The sequence below is a fragment of the Juglans microcarpa x Juglans regia genome, chromosome 2D, assembly GCF_004785595.1.
Source record: "Juglans microcarpa x Juglans regia isolate MS1-56 chromosome 2D, Jm3101_v1.0, whole genome shotgun sequence".
Taxonomy (NCBI): domain Eukaryota; kingdom Viridiplantae; phylum Streptophyta; class Magnoliopsida; order Fagales; family Juglandaceae; genus Juglans; species Juglans microcarpa x Juglans regia.
Window position 1 is genome coordinate 41,960,510 of NC_054596.1, and position 23,280 is coordinate 41,983,789.

General features: G+C 38.4%; 2 protein-coding genes across 7 annotated transcripts; one reads left to right on the top strand and one right to left on the bottom strand.

The window, feature by feature from the left end:
- Positions 1-747: 747 nt before the first annotated feature.
- On the top strand, positions 748-6,547 carry LOC121250295 (cellulose synthase A catalytic subunit 4 [UDP-forming]-like). The gene is made up of 12 exons (XM_041149387.1): positions 748-963; positions 1,118-1,316; positions 1,424-1,542; positions 2,068-2,125; positions 2,239-2,389; positions 2,543-3,155; positions 3,263-3,400; positions 3,683-3,808; positions 3,899-4,111; positions 4,225-4,737; positions 5,054-5,404; positions 5,742-6,547. Exons 1-12 carry the CDS (start codon positions 763-765, stop codon positions 6,321-6,323), a joined length of 3,264 nt encoding a protein of 1,087 aa, XP_041005321.1. The 5' UTR covers positions 748-762; the 3' UTR covers positions 6,324-6,547.
- Positions 6,548-12,986: 6,439 nt separating this feature from the next.
- LOC121249551 (probable inactive histone-lysine N-methyltransferase SUVR2) lies at positions 12,987-23,280 on the bottom strand. Of its 6 annotated transcripts, none has more exons than XM_041148257.1 (10): positions 22,923-23,280; positions 20,733-20,958; positions 20,585-20,620; positions 20,012-20,483; positions 15,930-17,020; positions 15,497-15,759; positions 14,800-14,866; positions 14,627-14,677; positions 14,001-14,097; positions 12,987-13,487 (listed from the first exon to the last, which is right to left on the bottom strand). In XM_041148257.1, exons 2-10 carry the CDS (start codon positions 20,913-20,915, stop codon positions 13,459-13,461), a joined length of 2,289 nt encoding a protein of 762 aa, XP_041004191.1. In that variant the 5' UTR covers positions 20,916-20,958; positions 22,923-23,280; the 3' UTR covers positions 12,987-13,458. The 6 variants fall into 6 exon arrangements, with proteins under 6 accessions (XP_041004191.1, XP_041004190.1, XP_041004188.1 ...); XM_041148256.1 differs by having other exon boundaries at positions 20,733-20,967; XM_041148254.1 differs by lacking the exon at positions 22,923-23,280 and adding an exon at positions 22,765-22,916.

Here is a 23,280-nt window from a genome sequence, read left to right on the forward strand (position 1 = left end):
AAAAAGAAAAAGAAGTGTAAACCAAGCTAGCTAGGCATATTTTTCGTATTCGAACTTAGAGATCTCTTTCATGTATTAAATTGTTGTTAAGATTCCCTTATATCTATGTCATGTGTTTGTATTAATTTAATTAGACTCGTGCATTGTTTAATTTCTTACTTGGAATTATGATAAGAGATGCCTATTTTAATATATATAAGAGCACCTATAGATAGTGGAAAAAAATCCTCTCAAATTCATGTTCAAAGTTGATAAGAGACTTATGTGAAAGAGATCAGAAACACATGAATGAAATGAGGCCTCTAACATCTATTGATATCCGTATAAATATTTCAGATAGTATAAACGAGCGATAAATGATATATTTTAGACAGTATTAATTAAATGAGTAATAAATATTATAGAATTCAGTACTTTATGAATCTATCTGATCTCTTCTACTTTAGGCGAACTTGATTCCGGGAAGTTGGGTTACATGACATATATAAGCAAGCTGCAATATTGCATATATATGGGTATTATATGGTTGTTGGAACTTGGGGGTATGTAGAGGGATCAGTACGTATTCAGCGGCCAGCTAGTTAGCTTCAGGCTTAAAATCCTTTAAGTCGAAGATAGCTATGCAGCATTGACACATGCAGCCAGCCAGAAAGCAACCAAACCAAACCATATTTCTCTCTGCCTACCTATCGCTCGCTAACGTCTCTTAGACTCAAACACGCGACTTCCCAACTCACGGTTGGTGGAGACTGATCGATCTTCATGAAGTCACACTACTACTACTGCTTCTACGTACTTGCACCTCATATTTTCGATCCTCTCCCCCTCCGCTTCCCTATATTACCTCCTTTTACTTCTCTCCTCTCTCCATCTCTCCATTTCGCCTCAAACACCATGGCTGGCCTAGTTACTGGTCCCGACACACGGAAGGAACTCCATGCTTCGCATGGTTCTGATCATGAGGTAGCTTCTACTTTCTCTTCTCACTTTTCTTCTCTAAAGCTGTTTTGCTTTTCAAGAATAAAAGTAGTTTCTCTAAAAGCTTTAAGTTGTCAGAAGCAGAAAAAGAAGATGAGTTGATGTTTTTCTTACAAATTTGTATCATGAATATTGGCAGAACCGGCCTCCAACCAGTCAGTCTGTGTCGAAAATATGTCGAGTTTGTGGGGATGAGATTGGATACAAGGAAGATGGTTCGTTCTTTGTGGCGTGCCATGAATGCGGGTTCCCTGTTTGCAGGCCATGTTATGACTACGAAAGGAGTGAAGGGCACCAGAGCTGTCCCCAGTGCAACACCCGCTATAAGCGTCATAAGGGTTAGCTCAAGTTCTCATTATGTAGTCTCGTTTAACTGTATCTATCTTCGGGTTGTTGATGAAAATGGGACTCAGCAACTATCGTTTTCTGGTATTTCTCTCTCCAGGATGTCCTCGAGTTGCTGGAGACGAAGATAACTTCGATGTGGATGACTTTGATGATGAGTTTCCGATTAAGAATGGCCCTGGAGATTCTGATAGGCAACATGCAGTCATTAACCATTCGGTAATTTTTCTATAAATTATGAAGATACCAACGTCATGATATTAATATATATACATAGGTGTTATATATATATATATATATATATATATAGATAGATAGATAGATAGATTCATATCCATCTTTCAAATAGAGAGCCCAAAAGCTAGGACAACGCGAACATCTCTAGCTATTTGTCATGCTGCAGAAGAAATCTGAGCCAAAAGCAACGGTTTTCCCCTCTACGATTTAAAACCTTTATATTTTAAGTTCTAATAATGTAAGTTTAAAGCTTATGTAAATTACTAATATTTGCTAATATTTGCTAACAAAATGGCAAGATGAAAATTACTAATATTTGCTAACAAATCATGTAAGCTTATGTAGCTTAAAGCCTTAACTTCTGAGGTTTTTTTTCCCCTCTTTAAGTAGTTTTTCAAAATGAATTCAAAAGATAAGTAATCATCGATATATGGTCATTTATTAAAAGATGCAAGCTGGGAATTCAGACAGTAGGAAAGGACTCATGGTGGTGAGTTTAATTTGCAGGAAAATGGGGACTACAATCACCCGCAGTGGCATCCTACTGGCTCGTTTGCAGGAAGTGGTAAGATATCTTTAAACAAGTTTGAGGTGTTAAATTTTTTTCACAAGCGTTAATTTTGTGTCTACTTTTACTTATCGATCTATGTGTTTTGAATGGTGATGGATGGGGCACAGTTGCTGGCAAGGATTTTGAAGGCGACAGAGAGGCGTATACTAATGCAGAATGGAAAGAAAGAGTAGAGAAGTGGAAAGTCAGGCAAGAGAAGAGAGGTTTGGTGAGCAAAGACGATGGAAATAATGATCAGGGAGATGACGACGATTACCTGTAAGTTTAATCTCCCTTCACTGCTGCAACTTCATATGCTTCAAAACAAAACTATTCGTGATCGAATACACATGAAACCCATGTTTATTTTAAGAAGTATTAGAGATTTTAATTCTCAGACTATGCAACAGAAATGACACTATCCTTTTGCAGTTTGGCTGAAGCCAGGCAACCAATGTGGCGAAAAATTCCAATCCCCTCAAGTAAAATCAGTCCATATCGCATAGTTATTGTTCTCCGGCTCGTCATTCTTGCTTTCTTCCTCCGCTTCCGAATCTTAACTCCAGCATATGATGCTTATCCCTTGTGGCTCATCTCTGTAATATGCGAGACATGGTTTGCCTTCTCTTGGATACTTGATCAATTTCCTAAATGGTGCCCCACTACCAGAGAAACTTACCTGGATCGCTTGTCCATGAGGTTTGAGCGTGAGGGAGAACCAAACCGTTTAGCCCCAGTTGATGTCTATGTCAGTACTGTTGACCCTCTCAAGGAACCGCCAATCATAACTGCAAACACAGTTCTTTCCATCTTGGCTGTCGATTACCCTGTTGATAAGGTGAGCTGTTATGTGTCGGATGATGGTGCATCGATGCTCCTTTTCGATACACTATCAGAAACTGCTGAGTTTGCCAGAGTATGGGTGCCATTTTGTAAGAAATATAGCGTAGAGCCAAGGGCTCCAGAGTTCTACTTCTCTCAGAAGATGGACTACTTGAAAGATAAGGTGCTGCCCACCTTTGTAAAGGATCGCAGAGCTATGAAAGTAAGCAAACAGACCAAGGAAAATAAAACCTATTTGTTCTGCTTTCCTGCAACACTTCTTCTGAAAACCAATGTGGCTTAAGGGAGTGTGTTTGTGTTGTATTGCAGAGAGAATACGAGGAGTTCAAAGTAAGGATTAATGCATTGGTGGCAAAGGCACAGAAGAAACCAGAAGATGGATGGGTGATGCAGGACGGTACCCCTTGGCCAGGAAACAACACCCGTGATCATCCTGGCATGATTCAGGTTTGGCAAGTTCATCCCTTCTATCTTTCTTTTCTCGGTCTCACTACCTATGCGTCATCAAAGTTTGACTCTTATTGATATTTAACTTCTTTTTGGTTCTCAGAAAGACCCTGGAGTTGGAAAGTAAAATGAATAAGTAACTTCGTTTGTGTTGAATTTGCTGACCTTTTTTCATCCCCCAGTTTTCCCTTGTTCTTTTCACATTCAAACATTAGCTTCTGTTTGGATTGAAATGCTATTAAATTATTAAAACCGCTTGTGAAAATGCTACTTTTTTTGTAGGTATATCTTGGAAGTGAGGGTGCATTAGATGTGGAAGGGAAGGAGTTGCCACGGTTAGTGTATGTTTCACGTGAGAAACGTCCCGGATATCAACACCACAAGAAAGCTGGTGCCATGAATGCCCTGGTGGGTAGCTTGTATTTCAAACAATAATAATCTGTGTGAAATCGGATATCTGCCTATTCTTATTACTTGGATTGTGTATGTCATCAATAGGTTCGAGTTTCTGCAGTGCTTACCAATGCACCTTTTATGTTGAATCTGGATTGTGACCACTACATCAACAATAGCAAGGCTATACGGGAAGCCATGTGTTTTTTGATGGACCCCCAGTTCGGAAAGAAACTATGCTATGTCCAGTTTCCTCAAAGATTCGATGGCATTGATCGACATGATCGATATGCTAATCGAAACATTGTGTTCTTTGATGTAAGTCATACAATTCTTGGATAATCGGCCATCTCAAACTGATTCTTATTACTAATTTGCATACAAATTTTCACAATTGCCTGTCCAATGCTTTCAATATTGTATGTTTACAGATTAACATGAAAGGCCTAGATGGCATCCAAGGTCCAGTGTATGTTGGCACTGGATGTGTCTTCAACAGACCGGCATTGTACGGCTATGATCCTCCGGTATCTGAGAAGCGGCCAAAGATGACATGTGACTGCTGGCCTTCATGGTGCTGCTGCTGTTGTGGTGGTTCAAGGAAGTCAAAGTCAAAGAAGAAAGGTGAGAGAGGCTTGCTTGGGAGACTTTACCCTAAGAAGAAGAAAATGATGGGGAAGAGCTACTTGAAAAAAGGGTCTGGACCTATGTTTGAACTTGAAGATATTGAAGAAGGGCTCGAAGGTTATGATGAGTTGGAGAAATCATCACTCATGTCACAAAAGAATTTTGAGAAAAGGTTTGGACAATCACCAGTTTTTATTGCTTCCACTCTTATGGAAGATGGTGGTCTTCCTGAAGGGACTAATCAAGCATCGCTTATTAAGGAGGCCATTCATGTTATCAGTTGCGGCTATGAAGAGAAAACTGAATGGGGAAAAGAGGTGATTAGCTAGCTCCTAACCCCTCTCTAAATGGATTCAAAGGTTCTTAAAAAATTTGACTATCAATGTTAACTTTCCATTTCAAGGCACATTCAAGCTCTTAAGGACTAAAAACGTTTCAGAGAATTGCAAAAAAATTAATTAGTTGGACAATTTTCTAGGATTTCGGGCGTCATGTTAATTATGCCTTGAGTTCAAAAAAATAATGATGGTATATAGTTCAAGTCATAGAGGTAAAACCATAAATGTCAAGCTCATTACATGATGATCTTATGAATCATTTGATTACACAATTGCTAATTCCTTCTCATCGCAGATTGGGTGGATATATGGCTCGGTCACGGAAGATATTTTGACAGGCTTCAAGATGCACTGCAGAGGATGGAAGTCAGTGTACTGCATGCCAAAGAGAGCAGCTTTCAAGGGATCAGCACCAATTAATCTATCAGATCGTTTACACCAAGTTCTGAGATGGGCTCTTGGCTCTGTTGAGATTTTCCTTAGTCGCCACTGCCCACTATGGTATGCTTATGGAGGAAAATTGAAATGGCTGGAGAGAATGGCTTACATCAACACCATCGTTTATCCTTTCACTTCCATTCCTCTGCTTGCATACTGCACCATTCCAGCCGTCTGTCTTCTGACTGGAAAATTCATCATCCCCACTGTAAGTAGTACTAAAAATTTATGTAAGGCCATTGTATGCAATTTCCTAATCAATCAGCATTAATCCATGAGATCAAATTTGTATTAAATTTGTTTGGCTGTCTTGGGAGAAACATAAGAATTGGCCAATCTAGATATTGGAAAAGAACTCTAGTGGTTAAATGTGCTATTGGATAAACAGGAAGGCTAAAGTAAGACTGAAATTTAATTACCTCCACATTGGAAGTCGTTATTTAAAGAAGTTCCATCCTAACACTGCAAAATCATTGCAAAATCTTTTCATTCTATTTCCTATCTAACCAGACAAGATCTAATCATATGTCTTACTTGTTCTACAGCTCACAAACCTTGCTAGTGTATATTTCATGGCTCTTTTCCTCTCCATCATAGTAACCGGTGTGCTCGAGCTCCGATGGAGTGGTGTTAGCATCGAGGATTGGTGGCGCAATGAGCAATTCTGGGTGATTGGTGGTGTTTCAGCACATCTTTTTGCAGTCTTCCAAGGCCTCCTCAAGGTCCTTGCTGGAGTTGACACAAACTTCACAGTGACATCAAAGGCAGCTGAAGATGCTGAGTTTGGGGAGCTCTACCTCTTCAAGTGGACCACCCTTCTAATCCCACCAACCACACTTATAATCATGAACATGGTGGGAGTCGTGGCCGGAGTTTCCGATGCCATTAACAATGGCTATGGCTCATGGGGTCCATTATTTGGGAAGTTGTTTTTCGCCTTCTGGGTTATAGTTCATCTTTATCCTTTCCTCAAAGGTTTAATGGGCAGGCAAAACAGGACTCCTACCATCGTAGTCCTTTGGTCAGTACTTCTTGCATCAATTTTCTCCCTGATTTGGGTCCGAATTGATCCTTTCTTGCCAAAGCAATCCGGACCAACCCTCAAACAATGTGGAGTGGAGTGCTAGGCATGCTCTTTGTTCATCCTTTCTTCCAGTGGTTCTCTTTATATTTTATGATGCCACTTGTTGCTTGTTTTAATCCTCAAATATTCTGAGGCTTCCAAAGAGTGTTTGTTGTGCATAGTCTTTAAAGAGAGATTTTGATGATAATGTACCAAAGGGGAAAGCCCTTGCCAATATGTACACACGAAAATCTTATATAAAAAAACTGAGATATGAATTATATTTTAGCACTGTTCTTACCGTGAAATGAACTGTATACGATTGTCAAGATAAAATCTAAACAATTAAATTGTTCAAGTTTATATCAATAGGATCATATGATCTTCTTCTTCTTTTTCTCAAGAGAGATAAACTTCATTGATAACAAAGATCTTAATACAAATTACAAAAGAACACCGAAACAGGTAGTCTACTTAACAATGATTAATTACAAAATGAGGAGAATCCTTGCCGCTGTGGAAATCCAGTAGACATGGTGAGATTTTGATCAAGGGAATGATTCCATAAGCATTTTTAGAAGTTGCCTATTGCACAATTGCCTACGCGCATCAATTCTAAGAACGATGTATTTTTCTTGCTTCCCAACTCAAATTTCTCTAGCATTAGTTTCATATCTCTTATAGTGCCCTTTGTAATCCAATCTTGATGACTTTGATCTTCTTGTAAGGCTGATAAGGTTCTCGAGAAGTCTCCCTCTATTATATATTTTTTAAGTTTATGGCTTGGGCTTCCTATACTCCTATGACTGTTCTCATAGCTTCACCTTGGTTTGAATTACAGTTTCTTCAATGCTCTACTCTATTGAATACAATTTCTCCACTGTGTGTTCTACATATTGAAGCAGAGGTACTACCATGTGGTCTAACAGCAACATCAAAAGCAGCTGAATATTTTTCTATGGGAGGTGGGGACCATATGGTTTCATAATTCAGTTCTTTCCATTCTCAAGCATTGCAGTAATCTCTGTAAGACTGGTTAACTCTTGCTACAAACTAGTCTATTGAGAGATTACTTGATTTCTGTAAAACCACAAGTTATCTATGGTAATAGTGGCAAAAAGTTGAAATTTGTGGGTATCTGTTTCTAAAATATGAATTTTATCCGCAGGCTCTAGAATGCATAAGACCCAATTCTTAATGTTTTGTCTTCCTATAAAGGAGATATTAATAGGCCAAGGGGATTGTCTCCAAAGGATTCTAGAGTATAAGCATTCTAGAAAAAGGTGAGAAGTAGTTTCCTATACAAAGTTGCAGATTGGACAGATGGCTTGGTCCTCATTAAGGGGAATACAATTCTTTAACATGGATCTTGTTGGGAGAATAGTATTGAAAACTTTCCACATGAAGAGTTTAAGCCTTTCTTGAATTTTCAAAGACCACATTTTTTTCCAAGTACAGGGATGTTGCAATTGGTTGATGTTGTTACTTTGAGTTACTAAGGCAAAGTATGCCGACTTAATAGAGAATTTTTCAGAACAATGATGAGTCCATTTGAGTTTGTCCCTAATATCATGAAAGCTCAATTGGGCAAGAGGAATGTTTTCTATTTCTCTAGCCATGTCCCTAGAGAATAACGTTTGAAGTAGAATGGTGTTCCATCTACTAGGTTCTTCAAGGACAAATTCAAAACTCTCAGTTGTGGGTCCTGGATTATAAGAGAGGATGAGGGAATTGGGATTTGTTGTGGTAGAGTAGGGATCTAAAGATCAGACCAAGCTCTTGTTCAATTGTTAATCTGCATGCAAGTGCTAGAAGTAAGGAAATCTCTGAGTTTTATCAATCCTTTCCAGAATTTAGAATCAGTGGGTTTAGCAGAGATGTTCATCTAGGATGTTTGTTTCACATATTTCTCAGAGATGAGAGATTTCCATAGGCTTGTATCATTGCTGAGAAAGCTCCATCCCAATTTGCAAAGCAAAGCTTTATTGAAGAGAGAAGTTTGTCTTAATCCAAGACCTCCCATGGATTTGGGTTTGCAAATGGATATCCAGGACTTGGGAGTGAAATTGTGGGATTTTTTTGGGTCAAACCTCCACCAGAATCTCATTAGAGATTTGTCAGTATCTTTTGAGATGGGCTTTTGAATCATGATGCTTGACATCATATAAGTTGGAATGGAGCTAGCAACCAATTTGATTAGGGTAGTTCTACCAACTTGTGATAAAAGCTTAAGCTTCTAACTAGAGAGCTTCTTTTGGATTTTTTCTTGGATTTCAGTGTAGTTAACTCTGTTTGGTCTTTCAAAACTTAAAGGGAGATCAAGATATTTGATTTTGGAGGTGGAAGTTTTAAAGGCTAAAATCCCTTTGATTGATCTAATGGTGGAGGTGGAAGAGTTTCTACTGAAATGAATGGAATATTTGTTTTGTTTATCTTTTAACCCGACCACAAAGAATACCTATCAAGACACCTAAGAAGAGAGTTTGCATTACTTGTATTAGCACAAGCATATAGAATCAGATCATCTACAAACAAGATATGGGTAATGGAGGGCCCTCTTTTGCTGATGTTTATACCATGGATGTTGTCCAAGTGTTCCTCTCTAGTAATGAGACGAGAAAGAACTTCGCTTCCAATGATAAACAGAAAGGGTGATAAAGGGTCACCTTGTCTCAAACCTCTAGAAGGGTTGCAGCTGCCTATTGGTTCTCCATTGATAACTACTGAGAATGAAAACGTGTTTATGCATTCATGTATCCACGTAATCCATTTTGGATGGAAACCTAAGCATTTGAGGACTATCAATAAGAAATTCCATTCCATGTAGTCAAAAGCTTTCTCAATGTCAATTTTAATAGCCATCAACCATTTGTTACCCCTTTTCTTCTTGAAGTGGTGAAAGATTTCTTGGGCAATAATGGTATTTTCTTGAATGACTTTGCCGGGGATAAAGGTTGATTGGTGAGGAGAGATAAATTTGTGAAGAGCTGTTTTTAGTCTATTGGCCAGAATTTTGGCAATCACCTTATATCATACATTAGAGAGGCTAATAGGTCTGTTTTGGTGCACTGTACTGGGTGATTCTGATTTTGGGATTAACACAATGTGGGTTTGATTTAACTCCTTAAGATCATGTCCCTTGATAAAGAAGTTCTTTATGGTCTTAATAAAATCAAACGTCACAATCTCCAAGAATGTTTGTGGAAAAAATTAGTGAATCCATCTGGGTCAAGTAGGTGCCTTGGATGATGGGGTTTGTTTGATAGTCAAGAGAATTTCTTCCTCATCAAGTATTCTACAAAGAGCCTCATTGTCATAGTTTGAGATTTTTTCCAGGGAAGAGATTATCCAGTTCAACTGGAATGTCAGGTTCTGAGGTTTTGTACATGTTTTGAAAGTGTTCCAGGAACATATTTTGGATAGTAGGGAGGTTATGAACCCATTGAATGGACTAGTCTTTAAGACAACGAATATTGTTCCTTCTTCTTCTTATGATGGAGGTCATGTGAAAGAATTTGGTATTAAGATCCGTGATTGTGAGCCATTGCAATCTAGATTTCTGTTTCCAGAGGATCTCTTCTCTCCTGAGTTGTTCATTCAGGCATTGTTTTATGCAATCCTTAAGATAAATATTATGGTCAGTGGGATCTTGTTTTGAATGGCCACAAGATGATTATTAAACTCCCTAATTCTAGTTTGAATATGACTAAAATGATTTTTATTCCAGATCCTTAAAGCTTTTTTTACAAAGATGAATTTTTGAGATAAGACATGATACAAGAGGACCTGCTATGGCTCTATCCCATGCCTTAGCCACAATAGTAAAGCTAGAAGGATCTCTAGCCCAAAACTCTTCAAACTTGAATAAAGGGGAAGATCTTTTGGATCCAATGGTGTCAAGGAACAAATGAATATAGTCAGAGGTATATATTAGCAAATGAGTTATTCTAGCATCAGGAAAGATAGTAGCCCATTTAGTGTTGGCCACTCCCTTGTCAAGTCTTTCTTTAATGTGGGAAATGCCAAACCTTTTGTTTGATCAGATAAATTTAGGGCCAAAATAACCTAAGCTTGCAAGTCCATTAAGATCCATAAAAAGCTTTAAGCCAGTATGTTGAGAAGAAGATGCAAATGGTTTGCCACCTAGTTTCTCAAATTGGTGTAGAACGGTGTTAAGATCTCCTAGTCCTAAGATGGGGCCATTGAAGGTAGAAACAATATTGTTTATCAAATTTCAAAACGATTGTTTCCAATTATATTGCACAGGGCAATAAGCAAGAATAAGAAACCAAGGTAAATACATAGGATCCAAATACACCACAAAAAGTCATTATATTACTAGATATATGAACAATGCAATCCTAGATGCCACACACACACCCCCCCCCCCTCTTTAGAGGGAGAACATGCATATAGATAGAGAAACCTAGTCGATTCACCACACTATTAGTATTAACAGTGTGGAACCTCTACCTCAAGATGAGCATTTTCCCTCTTTTTTGGTTTTATATGGGTTTCCAATGATGGGTTTTCAAAATGGATTTCAAAGAAAACATCAAGAAGAGATGCAGGATTGCAGGGGTTACATGAGTTTGGTGATTGCAATGGGAAAGGGGGTTCTAAGGCTTTTGGCATTGGGTTGGGCTAGGCTGGGAAGGAGAGTCTAGGGCTTGATGGATCTAAGAGGGCTGAGTGTTTGGGTCATCTAACTTAGCTTTGGGCCCCCTTCAGTGTTTGCAAGATTTGATCCAATCTTTGTATTGAGGGTTATTTATGGGCTTGGGCTTTCTGGTGGGTTTGAAGCAAACTTGATATGAGAGATCGTCTAATGGTAGAGTGATGGGCTCTTGCTAAGCGTATTAAAGTCGAGCCTAAAATTAGTCTGACTGAAGATCAACTCAGAGATCTCATGCTGTGATTTTTTGAGTTGTAGGGGACAGGATTTGATTGGGGAAAAGACAATTGAACGGCTCAAAGCTTGTAGGATTTCTGATGTGGGATATGTTGGGTTATGGGCAATAAATGGGCTGCTAGCAGTTATTGGGGCCACCAAACTCTTAATGGCCCACCGTTCATCTTCTCTATGTTGTTCCTCTGCAATTTTTCTCATTGGTTGTCCATGGCTCCTAGTAAATGTGTTCATGTGAGAGCCCATTGTCTCGCACTCAGTATACCTGCTAAAAAGTGAATGGTGCTACTCAGATTTTCAGTACTGGAATATTTTGAACCCTTTTCCGTGTACATTTTTTCTTTCCCTCTGCTGAACAGATTACTAGCAGAAGCTTGAGGTTTTGAATGATGATCAATATCATGTTCCCTGATACGAATTGGTAGTAGTGCAATTCTTTGGGTTCTTTGTTCTTCATTTGCATGTTGTGTGGGTCTGTATTGATCATTTCTTCTAGACATTGGATTGCCAACTCTCATCCATAGACCATATTGTAGGATTTCAGGCAGAGTCGAGTGTCTTGGGCAAGCCTGTGCAATATGTCCTAGATAACCACATGCATAACAGAAGCCGGAGAGTCTCTCATACTTGATTAAGATTTGTTTCACCTCACGTCTTGGTCTTGCCAAATCAAAATCTTCTAGAAGTGGTTTTTTAATATTGATTTGAACTCTCATACCTAGATATCTCCTCAGTGCTGCACCGAATATAGAGACTTTATCTATTTCAATAAGATTACCAAGAATCTGACCAATTTTTTCTGCATTTCTGTTAGTAAGCATTTCCATAGGGAAACCATAGATTTGGACCCAAAAAAAAAAAAAATTCAAAGCTACTTCATGGATACTAAACCCTGGTGGCCAATTACTAAGCACCATATGAAATCCCTTGAAGTTCCAAGGTCGATTAGCTAGCACTCTTTCTTTGTCTTGTTGAGTTGGAAAAGTGTGAGCACTCTTTCTTTGTCTTGTTGAGTTGGAAAAGTGAACAAGAAGGTGTTGATATCTATATCTTCAATTACAAAATCCAAGACAAAGCTCCAAACTGCTTTTATTGTTGCATGGAATTTATTCTTGTCAAGGGATCTTGAGGATAGCAGTTTTCCTACCAGTGTAAGATTAGAGAAGTGATTCACTAGGCCTACCTCTAGCTCGAGCTGAAGATCGCTCCATATTAGCGTTGTTATCTACTTGATGAGCTTATCCATATCGGGTAACTAGTGTGAGCACATGTTGGTGGGAGTGGTAATATGGGAGATTACTGGTGTTATGAGAAATGGGTGGAAGGATGGTACTGGAGGTGTTTGATGGATGGTGAGGAGGGATTGTGAGGGAGGAAAGATAGTATTAAGAGGGGAATAACTCACAAGAGAGGTAGAGAGAACTCATCCTAGAGAGAGAGTTTGGAATTTTTTTTATATGATCTTCTAACGCTTATAGGGTAACTTCAAAGTAGAATTCTTAAATTGAATAATTCTACTTATCATCCTTAAACTCAATTAGTTTAACCAGAATAAAATTAGTACCATCACTCTTCTCAAATTGTTGGACTTGATAGTTGTAGCAACAACTATAGCCTGAGTAGACTTTCAAAATAACAAGAAGGTTTTTATTTTCTTTTTCATTTTGCGATATATGCAGGCTTTTTCTGTTTTGGTTCAAATCAATGTCCATGCAAACTCATCAATTGAGACCTAAGACTGTTTTTCTTTGAGAAAAATAATAAATATGGATTCAAATATTCATAATTAACGAATATTATAAATTAATCATACTAGTATAGTACCAAACTCACTTTCTTGTCCTATAACCTTTATATGAAACTCTGCATGTAGCAAACTATTGAAGAATACAGATATCGTTTTTCCATAATATAACCTTAGCAAAACGGGCACGGCCGGCAATTTCTACTTTCCAATTACTTGCATCGTAAACTTCAAAGTTCATATGGAAGAAAATCCAGAAAACAACTACACCCTTTTCAAACTCTCCATGGTTTCAGCAGTACAATAGCAGAGCAAGATCTTTGCAAAGAGGAGCGATGATTTTGAAGTAGTTTGAACCACCTTTGGTCTATTTACAAACCCCTGTACAAAAGCATTTCTCATTTCAAAAAGGCACACCAGTGACTCCAAAAGCTATCCCCAGCTTTACACTAGGCAGTATATATAGTTGGACCATATATAGTTTTCAGTAAATTCAGCAGCTTAATTGAGTGGAAGACCAGCTGATAGACGAACCCCATCCATGTTTTATCTCACAATTGATGCAGATCTAGACCCTGCGCCATGAAAACACGACAATCTATCATTATTTGGGATGGTAGCAGCAACATTGATGAGGACAATCAAGAATTGAACCAAATATTGGGAAAAACCAATGCATTGAACCAAAAAGATCAGCAAGTTCATGTTCTAAGTGTCTAACCTACTTACATGAAAAAGTGGCTTCCCATGAAGATTTCATAAAAAGCAGGAAAACCCCAAAAACCAAGATTCTGGCCAACTCAAATGTTATTTGGTGAATCACCAAAACTACTTAAAAATGTTTTGTCTAGGTCCATTTTAAGGCTACACATCCAAGACTTCAGCGTTAAGTCCTTTCAAACTTTTAGATTAATAAAAAAGGCAATGCAGCAGAAACTAACAGTGTAATATTTATTAGCTCAGAATCATCACAAGCAATGAAACCAAGCTACAAGTGTGCAAAATCATTAACTAAAAAATAAAGGTCAATAATCTCGTTGCGATAACGAAGGATTCACAAATGTAAAATAATGAGAAAGGGTGCGTACTAGTTGAGCGCTTCATGTTTCTGCAGAACTTACTACCACATCGACAGCAGAATGCCTTCACGGGCTGATCATGGTCGTCAAAGTTGATGCCATAATCCTACACACATCATGTAAAGCAGACCAACGGATGACAAAATAAGCTTCTAGAATTAATGCCTGCATGAGTCATAAGCTTCTAGAATTAATGCATGCATGAACTAGGTCCAAGGTTGATTTACTATTAATATGAACTAAAGTGACAAGATAGCAGGATAAAAATGAATTCATACATCCAAAGGAAAAAGGTAGGGCCATCTTAATGCATGACTGCTTGTACGAGCTCAAGCAGGCAAGCACATATACCAAAACATATGAAGGCAATGGCTCATCGTTTTTCTGACCTCAACCCCCAACAGGAAAAGAAAAAGAAAAGAAAAGCCTTAAATCAACATTGTGACGCTTTTGTACAATACATGAAATAGAATTTTCTTTTTATTCACGACTCATTATAGTGCTCTGAATCAGGAAAACAATTAACCCATGTTCTTTATTCGTGTAAAAGTATAGGAAATATAAAAAACGAAATCAGATCGTGATATATGCGAACAACCATTTAACTGCACTCTAATAATTAAAAACCTACTCACCCAAGTGAGTTCCTCCAAGGCAGCTACTACTCTTGTTGTGAAGAAGGCAAGCTACATAAAAAGAAAGCAAAATAAGTACTCCATTAGACTTAATTTGTACAGAAATCAGTTTCCTATCACTAAGCAAGGACATCACACTGAAAATGCAAGTAAAAGGCTCAAAGATCCCATACATGGTAGTAGATACGATCAGGGCTCTCCACTTTAACTGGGATCTCAACCAAGTTTGCGTCCAAACACCTAGCGAAATAAAGAACAGAATGATCACATACTTACAAATTGAATCTCTATAGCTGGTAAAACATTTGTCTACCTAGTTAAGGAACTAATCATTATTTGTCACCATATTGCAAAAATAGAGGCTAGAGATGATTAATCTCTTCTCGGAGTTAACTTCATTTTCACTCAAAGAAACATTTCTGCTATCAATTGATCATTGATGACTGTCATTTGCACTAGATTTCACCTATTAATCTCATCACGCCACCAGAAGGGAGGAGGGCATTTTGATCTTCAGCTACTCTCCTACCTCTGATAGTTTACAGAGAGCCATGTTGACATGATAATGTCAGATTGCAGTCATCTCCCATCTTCTTGCTCTTTTGGAGGGGAAGATGGGATTTTTACCTAATTTCCTACAACATCATTTCTGATTTTTTTTTTTTTTATATGTATATAATTTCTGATTGTAAATAATTAAATATCACGAATGTCAGAAATTGAGGTCACTTTATTATTATTTCAAAATAAGCTTATACAAGTTAGATACCAAATTTATGAGTACGTTCCTCACAGCATCTTCACCTTACCAATTGGAAACGGATAGAGAGATAGATAGAGGCCATGAGGTTTTGAGATTTAAACAAGTACCTATGGTTAATAAACCTAGCAACATTGCCAAAAAATGTTGCATCCAAACAGAGAGCTTCTTCATTCTTTAGATCTCCTGAACCCCAGTCTGCATCCAGTAGAACTGAGTACGTAGGTTTGCCACTTTTGCTGTTTTCCAAGTTTCTATCATACAACTCAGTGTTGGTCAAAATTTCTCCAGCATACTCACACACAAATGCACCTTTCGGCAGGTCCTCTAGGGTTCGGAGACCCCACCCTTTTCCTTCAGAAGTGCAAAACACCTGAAGTACAGAGCAAACTTTATGAAATCTATATGTAACAAATTACATGGTATTTCGAGTGCAAAACCAAAATTAATGAGATATGAATATTGCATCAAGATCAAATTCTCTAAGTAATTGTTACATCAGCATGGGAAAACAACTGTACAACTCCAAGTTACAATCCCCACCTGCAACTTGCAAGTTATGCCTCGCTGCACCACTCTATTGCCACAGCTTTTACTGCAGCCACACTTGCTCCAGCATTCTTTGATAAACTTTCTCCTTAAGTGGCCTTTGCATGGTTCTAAACAGACATCATTCCTCACTCTTTCGAGCGGGCATTCTCTACAATACAAGCTCTGGTGTCTTTGTGGGTCGTGAGTCATAGAGATACACTCTTCCAAGAATTCTTCCCTAAGAAAACCTTCTTTTGCATATGCAAACTGGCCTCCGGTTTCATTTGCACAATCACAAGGTGTAGATAAGAATAGGCAATCACCCAAACAACTGGAACAACAATCCTCATCCCCAATCCGAGAGAGGGCAAAGTTGACAGAAGCATTTTGGAAAACAAGGTTTTGGCGTATGTACTTTAAGGGTGGTAGACGTTCCCCATTAATTTCATTGACCCATGAAATTCTATCCCTTTCTTCTCCTCTTGTTATGTCATTAACATCGTGGATGGACATCAAATCGCTAGAACTTAATGACATAGGTCTTGAAAGAGGCACATCCACTGCAGAAGAGCATTGAACATGGACTGATCCATTTGTAGTACAGGATGGCATGCACAAAGTTTCTTCATCATCTCCAATTCCCAAAGGACCCTGTGCAGAAGATCTCTCCAATACATCAGGGCCTTCCTGCGATTCATTAGGGCTATAAGTTCCCAGTTCCAAGACGCACTCACACATATCGTTCAACAGTTTCATGACAGAAAATTTTGGGTCAATGATTTTATATGTGCGTAAACATTTGTCCTCCATCAGTTTCATAACCTCAGTACGATTAGGCATATGGAAATCTGGTCTTCCAAGGGTGGAGTTGCAGCTCAGAGAAATCTTTACCTCTCCTAAGGGTGAGGAGGCAATCTCTACATTGGGAGGAGATTCCTCTGGGATGGTTGCAAGTGTGCAGTTGGTTTCCCTCTCACTCGTTAAAGCTAGAGCATCATCACCTCTGTTTCCTACACCCAGACATTGGGATGCTGGAATCTCTGGACCATCTTGTTTTTCAACTGTATCATTCCCAACTGAAGAATCTACCTTACTTGATGGATCTGTAAGCAAAACCAAGATGTTAGAAGAGAGCAAGAATTGCAGTTTTAATATCAAACAAATCTTATTGAATAGTGCAATCCTTTAATTTCCATGATTCTCAGCCGTTTACATTTAACATTCCGATATCAGGGTTAAACAGATCATTCGACTTATCACGATGAATTTTAGAAGTGACAATCAGCATGCCATACATCCATTATTAAGAGCATCCACATTGGTCTATGCATATGCATATGCAAAGTCATATTTGCATAATATGAGCCTAAATTCTTCTACAGTGGCTTATGCATATGCATATATTTAGCTAGCTATAAACAGTACTTGTGTAAATTTGGAGACCCACTATTCACTCTACAAAACATTTTTTATTCATTATTTCTCTTTCCTCCCACTCTCTCTCTCTCGACAACCCCCAACGGAATTATTTTCATCCCGATTTGCACTCCCCCCCCCCCAAACACGATTTCCTCTTCTCCATCCCTCTCTCAGCTCGAACAATCCCGACGGAAGATCAAACCCGTGCACCTCTCTCTCACGACGGCTGTAGACGGAGCTTGCGACGGCTCTGGACTCGTCACAGTTGCATTTTTAGGTATGAAAGTTTTCCTCTATTTCTTCACAGTTTCAATGCTGCATTCCTTCTCGGTTTCTTGGTTTTAGATTAGGGTTTCAATGATGCTGGTTTTAGATAAGGGTTTCATGGTTTTAGATTCTGGTTTCGATGATTCTGGCTTTGCATTTCTAATGATTTTCTGTTCTTGCTCTCTAGATTCTGGTTTCTGATTTTCTGTTCTTGCTCACGTGATTCTCGCATGCATCTGGTTTTGATGATGCATATGGTTTCGATTATTGCCCCAAAACTATGAGATTGAAAACAAATCTATAGTTGTCTGCAGGAGACGTTTATCTTGTTTTGGGTCTTCGGCTTTGTGGTTGTAGTTAAAAATCCCAGGAAACAAATGCTCGATTTTCTGGCTGGTGCAAACAAAATTGTTGTTTTCATCTTTATTTTATATATGAACGAGGGCTGGTGCATTCCAATGGAGGAATTTGTATTGAAATGATCTTGGAGAAATTTGTATTGTAATGAATTTGTAGTAATGATCTTTTTTTTTTTATACGTAATAATTTTTATTGATGTGAATGAAATTAGGCAATGCCCAAGTACACAGGAAGTATACAATTTGTAGTAATGATCTTGGAGGAATTTGTATTGTAATGATCTTGGAGAAATTTTTATTGTATTAAGTTGACATTACAAACAGTTTTTGAGCATTCAATTATGAAGTTGATATTATTGCATGCTCTTCCTCTAATTGCAAAGTCTATAAAAAAAAAATTAGGCAAAAAATTAGTAATAATAAAATAATAATATTTTTTTATTATTTTGTCTCAAATATGCACAAGTCAATGTGGAAATTTTGCTTGAATGGCAAAGTGGATATGCAAAAGAGGTGATTTTGCATATGCATATGCATAGACCAATGCTAATGCTCTAACTAAGATAATTACATGTTTCAGACGAGGTTCCCACATGTTTAGAATGCCTTTGATCACCTAACCAATATGGTCACCTTGTAGATGATATGAAAGCACATTATATTACTGTCATAAAATGGGCTCATCATTCATACCAGATGAACTCGGTCATGGAAGCTCAAATGACCAAGACCTACATAGTAGAAAACTCTGCAAAAGGAGAAGGGTGGCATAATGCCAATGGATAAAAATGTGGATATTGATTGTAATTATGAGTCAAAAACCTCATGAAATAATAAGATAGTGAAAGTTGCAAAAACATAAGACTAATAAGAAGTGGACCAGGGGGATATATGCCACGGGAAACACTACGGCACAGGGGGATAAGCTGCAGTGGAGGATTAATGGCAACAAGAAATGTACAGTCAGGGTGTACTACAAAATATTATTATCACAAGCTGATGCACATTTCCCTTGGAAGTCTATTTGGAGGTCTCGTGTGCCCTCTAAAGTGGCATTCTTTGTATAGACAGCTGCTCTTGGGAAGATATTGACCACGGATAATTTGAGAAAGGGGGCTGCGTTGTGATGAATTGGTGTTCCTTATGCCAAAAGGATGGAGAATCAGTGGACCACTTACTTTCACATTGTGAGGTGACAAAGGTGTTATGGGATGAGATCTTTAGAAGAGTTGACGTTGCTTGGGTGATGCCTTCGAGAGTGGTGGATTTATTGGCTTGTTGGAGGAAGATTCAGGGCCATCCTCAAGTGGCAGCAGCGTGGAGAATGATTCTGTTGTGCATCATGTGGTGTATTTGGTCAGAAAGAAACGAGCGGTGATTCGAAGATAGGGAGCGCACATTGGCGGAACTACAGAATTTTTTCTTACACACTTAAATGCTTTGGTTTTCAGCCATTGTGCTAAATGGAAACAATGTGCATGACTTCTTCTCTTTATCCTCTTGATTTTAGAATGTATTTAGGTGTTCTTTTGTATACTTCTTGTGTACACAAGCTATGCCTATTTCATTCATATCAATATAATTACTCTTAGGTAATAGAGGAAGGGTGTCTGCTGTCACCATCTTCTTAGGTAGTAATCATGCATTTGCTTTCGTAGCAAAATTCACACTGTATATACATGCTATGTCAATCAAGTGCACCCGCAAACACAAAAGACTAAAAACCAAGCTTTAGAGCTTTAGCAGAAATGGCTGAGTATTGTCAGTGACGAGTTGACAATGGCAGGACAAGCTCCCTGCTGTAGTCTTATAGTATTTTCAGAAATAGGGCATGACCAAAGTGGAATCTAGTCAATCTAATACACAGACACGAATGTTCCAAAAAAGCATATTGATACAGAGTGTGTGCAAGCACTCATGTAGACAGTGAAATAAAGCATAACACAAATAATGATACAAACAAGGTTAAAACATTCTATACACCAAAAAGTATTTGGATATATGAGCTATGCTAATCTAGAGAATGGCAACAGGGAAACGAAGATGCACCTGGACGGATCACTGCAATAGGAACCTCATAGTCTGGCACATCACTGCTAAACATATCATCTGTAAATGGCTCATCCTTTGGCTTGATCAATACATGAGTATCCGGAACCTTCTGCTTGGGCAAACTCGCAATGCCTGGCTCAGCCATTGGCTCTTTAATGCGAATACTTGCTGCTCTCTCAGACATTGATCGTTTTCCCAGGGGCTCAATTTGAGGTAAGAGAGGCTGCTTGCCTTTGTTAACAATATTACGCTGGGGTGTCTCCTTTATTTCTCGAGGCTGCTGTCGGAAAGAAGTTTTGGGCAGTTCATCCTCCTCCACTTTAGGCCTTTTTACCGAACTTCCACCCAAACTTTGGTTGCAGGCAGTGACCAACGGTGAAACCTGACCTCCTTGACCTCTCAAGCGCAACCTCTTTAGCGGACGTTCAGGCTCATCATGCGTCAGAGCTTCTTCCTCCAAATCGTCTTCCTGCCAGTTACAAATGCAAGAAGGTGAGTCAATACAGGCAAAAAACAAAAACATAAATAAAATAACTAACACCAGTACAAGTAGAGAAAAGACTGACATACGTCAGTATTCCTACACTTCTTCTTCTGTTCCATAACCTGATCGAGAGGATTCATATTAGATTAAGCTCATATGTAAGACAAAAGGGAAGGGAAGGGAATAGTAAAACAGATCCAACTGAATTTTAACTGATAAAGGAGAATATTGAACCTTAGTCTCCTCCTCCTCAAATATAGCATCTGCAAGAGCTCTATAATTCTCTTCTTCAATAAGTTCCCAGCATTTGTCATACAATTTTAGAAGATTTTTTAACACCGGTTTCACTTTATCTTGACTAATTCCAATATCCCCCATTGCCCGAAAGGCTGCTGCAACTCTAGGATTCGGCGCCATTAGCAATCACTCAGCAAGAATTTATACTAGAGACTCTTGAATGCTGAAACCCCTACAATTTCCAATATGTATGAGTATAGGTAGAAGAGTCTTAAAGAACATGCACCAGTCCATCAACAGAACTTTCAAGTAAAATTAAATGCCATAGCAGAAAAGAACATACAAACCTCAGTTCTAATAACTTGCCAGAACACTCAAAACTTAAGGTAATAACCATAGAGAACAGATACTAAAAAAACCATCAGCACTTCCATCAGGTCAAAGCTGAATGTAAGCACAGATTAACTGGTACTACAGTATGGGACACCGACCACGTGCACCCACCTGGGCATGCACAGCCCAAGCCCCGGAAAAGACCTACCTCCTCGTGCAAAACAATCTTGCCATTAAAGGCTGCTTGTAAAGACAGGTTTAATTCAAGCTTCACATAAGGATGGGATTGCATCAATTTCTAGTATCCTTAATGAAGTCTGTGATCTAAATAAATCACCATAAGCAACATCTCTGTGATCTAAATAAATCACCATAAGCAACATCATACTCTTCTTATTCTGAAAATCTAGCATTCTCACATCAGCATAAATCCAAATAGTGGCGAACATGCATTTAAAAAAGAAAAAGAAAAATTCTGCTCATCATCCCCACACCACACACTACACACCACACATTATTTTTTTATTTTTTATTTTTTTTCCCTTACCAAATGTGTGGTATATGGATGATGAGTAGAAGAACTCAATTAGTTTAGGAGCAATAAAACCAAAAAAAAAAAATTAAAAAAAAATAAAAATAAGTCTGGTGTGTGTTGTGATGAGTAGCAAAGCTCATTAAACAATCCACATAACCATATTATAAGTTTTCCCCATCCTATCACATTCTGTAGTAGGAACTAAGCAGCACGCTTTATATTAGTTCCTATCTCACATATTAAAGCAGATAACATTTCTGAAACTGGATTCAACCACCAGATGCCACAAAACCCAGGCAAAATATATTACTAGTCTAAAAACACAGAGATAACACTTTATCGAGGATTGGGGTAAGTTTGTTAAATAAGCTAACATTATTTACTATAGCGATGGAATTCCCATCTGGCATGGCAATGCCTTTTTCCCTTGGGTACCAAATGAACAGACTACAAGGAACCATTACTGAAAGAGCACATATGCAACAGCTGAAAGAACCAAAATGACAACATGATTTCAAATTTTTAATTCGAGTGTTCTTTTCCTTGCAGCCAGAACAAATCTATCTAGAATACAAAACACCGCACGCAAGCCGCTAGAGCAATACTTCTCCTTGCAACTTCAAGTGAGTACACAACTCTCACACCTGGGGCTTCTCTTTTATTTACTCGCTAAGTTAGACACACAAAATGTTACATAAAAAAAGAGTAAATTTCCTCTCACTCTCACGCATGCAGACGCACTCAAAATGTTACATGCAAAATCGCCATTAGCTAAAAGTAATCTCACCTAAAGAAATTCTCGATTATGTTGAAACCTTAAAAGAAAATACCTAAAAATCAAAAAAGAGGGAAAAAAAAAGAAAAGAAAAGAAACGCAACCCAGTTAAAAAACAATAATTAGGAAAGCATTGCCTTGGTACCTCCAAAAATAATAATATAGGAAAATAGAAGAAACCGGCACTTGCTATTATTTTTCAAAAAATGTAGCTTGATACTTTCCTTTTCTAGGATCTTCTCCGCACCCAAACACGTTCAAACCGGCAGATTCTCTCAAAACAAGTAGAGCATTTTCAAAATAGACCCCAAAAAAAAAAGCGCAAAAACAAGGAAAAAAACCCGAATAATACGTCGAGGTGGAAGCCAAAAAAACACAGAACTTACCTAAAACTCTTAGAAACTTCGGAAGCAAAAATCACCCCCCGTCATAAAAGCGTCATCTTTGAAAAGAGTTTGCGAGCTGACAAAAACAGGAAAAAAAATGATAATAATAGGGCATGGGAAGCAAAGGCCAGTCAGTACCCACACTACTCACTACCCACCTTTGCTACACGCAGAGAGAGAGAGAGAGAGGAGAAGAGAATAGCAACCGACTCTTGGGAGGAGCGAGCCACTAATACTCAAGAGTCAGAGAAGCTGAAGGAAGCGCGTGTGTGGAGGAAGACCCGGGGGAGTGGGGTCCACTTGGTGCTATTTTTGGGCCCCTCAATCAATGGAAGTGATTTTGTGCGGCGGCGCGTGTCGTATACTCCGGACGTGATGCTTTTAGGATTGAATTGAAATTTGAATCGATGAGAGCAGCAGAAGCAGCAACTTTTGTTCAACGGACCTCTCTTTGATTTGCTTTATCATTAATTAATGTTAATCCGGAGGGCTTCCAATTGAATGAAAATTATGGGC